This window comes from Sitodiplosis mosellana, unplaced genomic scaffold (genome assembly GCF_009176505.1).
Source record: "Sitodiplosis mosellana isolate CC-2019 unplaced genomic scaffold, AAFC_SMos_1.0 Smas_scaffold_6341, whole genome shotgun sequence".
NCBI lineage: Eukaryota > Metazoa > Arthropoda > Insecta > Diptera > Cecidomyiidae > Sitodiplosis > Sitodiplosis mosellana.
In genome coordinates this window covers 1-2,075 of record NW_022601574.1, presented here as the reverse complement: position 1 = coordinate 2,075, position 2,075 = coordinate 1, and the positions used below count along the sequence as shown (strand labels likewise).

At 40.0% G+C, this 2,075-nt stretch overlaps 1 protein-coding gene across 1 annotated transcript; it reads left to right on the top strand.

Moving 5' to 3' along the window:
• Positions 1-84: 84 nt before the first annotated feature.
• LOC129579643 (zonadhesin-like) lies at positions 85-1,997 on the top strand (the record flags this gene model as incomplete). The annotated part of the gene is made up of 1 exon (XM_055469812.1): positions 85-1,997. A coding segment is annotated over one exon (1,913 nt), but the record flags the coding sequence as incomplete, so codon positions are not given.
• Positions 1,998-2,075: the final 78 nt, after the last annotated feature.

Below are 2,075 nucleotides of genomic sequence, written 5' to 3'. Positions count from 1 at the left end.
GTACACATATTCCAAAAGTAACGACTCTTTCGAGTGAAGAGAAACTTATTACCACTACTCAAATTGATCATGAAACGACTGTAGTACCAACTGAAGAGCGAAGCTCATTCATTCCTGTTGAAAGTAGTAGAACGACCAAATATCCTCAAACAACCACAGAACAAATTAGAAGTAGTACTCTTGCTCCAGAAGAAACAACTCCTTCGATCGAAGAAAACATTTCGTCTTCCACTCAATCTGTCGATCATGCAACAACAATGTTACAAACAGAAAGGTCATTTGCCACAGAACGTAGCTTGCTTGCTCCCACTGAGAGTGGAAGAACAACGAAATATGTGGACACTACCACTGAACAATTTTCAATGGGTACCTCTGGTCCAAAAGAGACCACACTCTCTAGTGGAGAGAAATCGTCCACAACGACACAGTCAGTTGATCATGAAACAACAATGTCAATGCGTGGAATTGATGACGGAATCACGACTGTGCTTAGTAGTCAATCTACAGATGGTGTTACAACCCAATCCACTTTAGAAAAGGAAGCACCTTACACAACTCAAATTATTGATCTCGAAACCACTATACTAGCGATACAGGAGGTAAATACTGTACCGACTGAAAGTGGAAGGACAATAAAATATATCGATCCCATTTCTTCTACTCTTTCGCCAAAAGAAACGACTCTTGCCACTGAAAAGGATATTTCATCCACTACTCAATTCATTGGTCGTGAAACGACATTGTTGCCTACTGAAAGAGAATTTTCTACAGAGCAAAGCTCATTTGGTCCAACTGAAGGCAAAACAACCACCAAATATGTCGATAGTACCACAGAACAATTCAAAAGCAGTCCTATTTTAGAAACAACAACTGTTGTTAGTGGCGAAAAAACGCATACCACAGAGTCCAATGTTCATGAAACGACATTGAAACCAACAGCAAAAGGTTTCAGTACAGAAGGAGGCACATTTGCTCCGACTGAGAGTGGTGAAACTACAAAATATTTCGATACTACCACTGAACAATTCACAACGAGTGGTTCTGCTTCAAAGCAGACGCCTCTCGCTGGCGAAGGACGAATGTTCACAACAACTCAATATATTGATCATGAATCGACTATATTGCCAACAGAAAAATTATCTACCACTGAACATAGTACGTTTGTTCCAGCTGAAGGTGGTACAACAGCCAAATACTTCGATATAACCACTGAGCAAATAAAAATTAGTACTGGTATTCCTCCAAAAGCAACGACTCTTCAAAGAGAGGATAAATTTCCGACGACCACTCAATTTGTCGATCACGAAACCACTTTACCACCAACAGAAAAACCTTCTGGTACTGAACGAAGCTCATTCATTCCCAATGATGGCAAAACTACAATTAAATATATCGATACTACAACAAGTACTTATATTCCAAAAGTAACGACTTTTTCGGGTGAAGAGAAAATTTCATCAACTTCACAATCGGTTGACCATGAAACGACTTTATCACCTACAGAAAAGACATTTGTTACTGATCGTAACACCTTCATTCCGATTGGCAGAACACCGAAATATGATGAAACAACCACGGAACGATTGAAGACGACTACTTTCGCTCCTCAAGTAACCACAATGCGTGGTGAAGAAAAATTACCTACTACAATGCAATTCGTTGGTCGTGAAACCACTTTGTTGTCTACTAAAAAATCATTTTCCACTGAGCGTAGTACGTTCGCTCCAACCGAAGGTAGTAGAACAACTAAATATTTCGATACAACTACTGAGCAAATAAAAACTAGCACTGGTATTCCCCCAAGAGCGACGACTCTCCAAAGGGAGGATAAGATTCCTTCGACCACTCAATTTGTCGATCATGAAACCACTTTACCACCAACAGAAAAAACATTTGCTACCGAACGAAGCTCATTCAGTCCTACTGAGAGTGGAATAACGACTAAATATGTCGAAACAACTACTCAAGAGCTTAGAACTAGTTCGGTTCCACATAAAGTAACGACAGAATTTGGTCAGGCTATTCCAACCACTACTCAATTCGTTGGTCGTGAAACGACTTTGTCGCCTACTGAA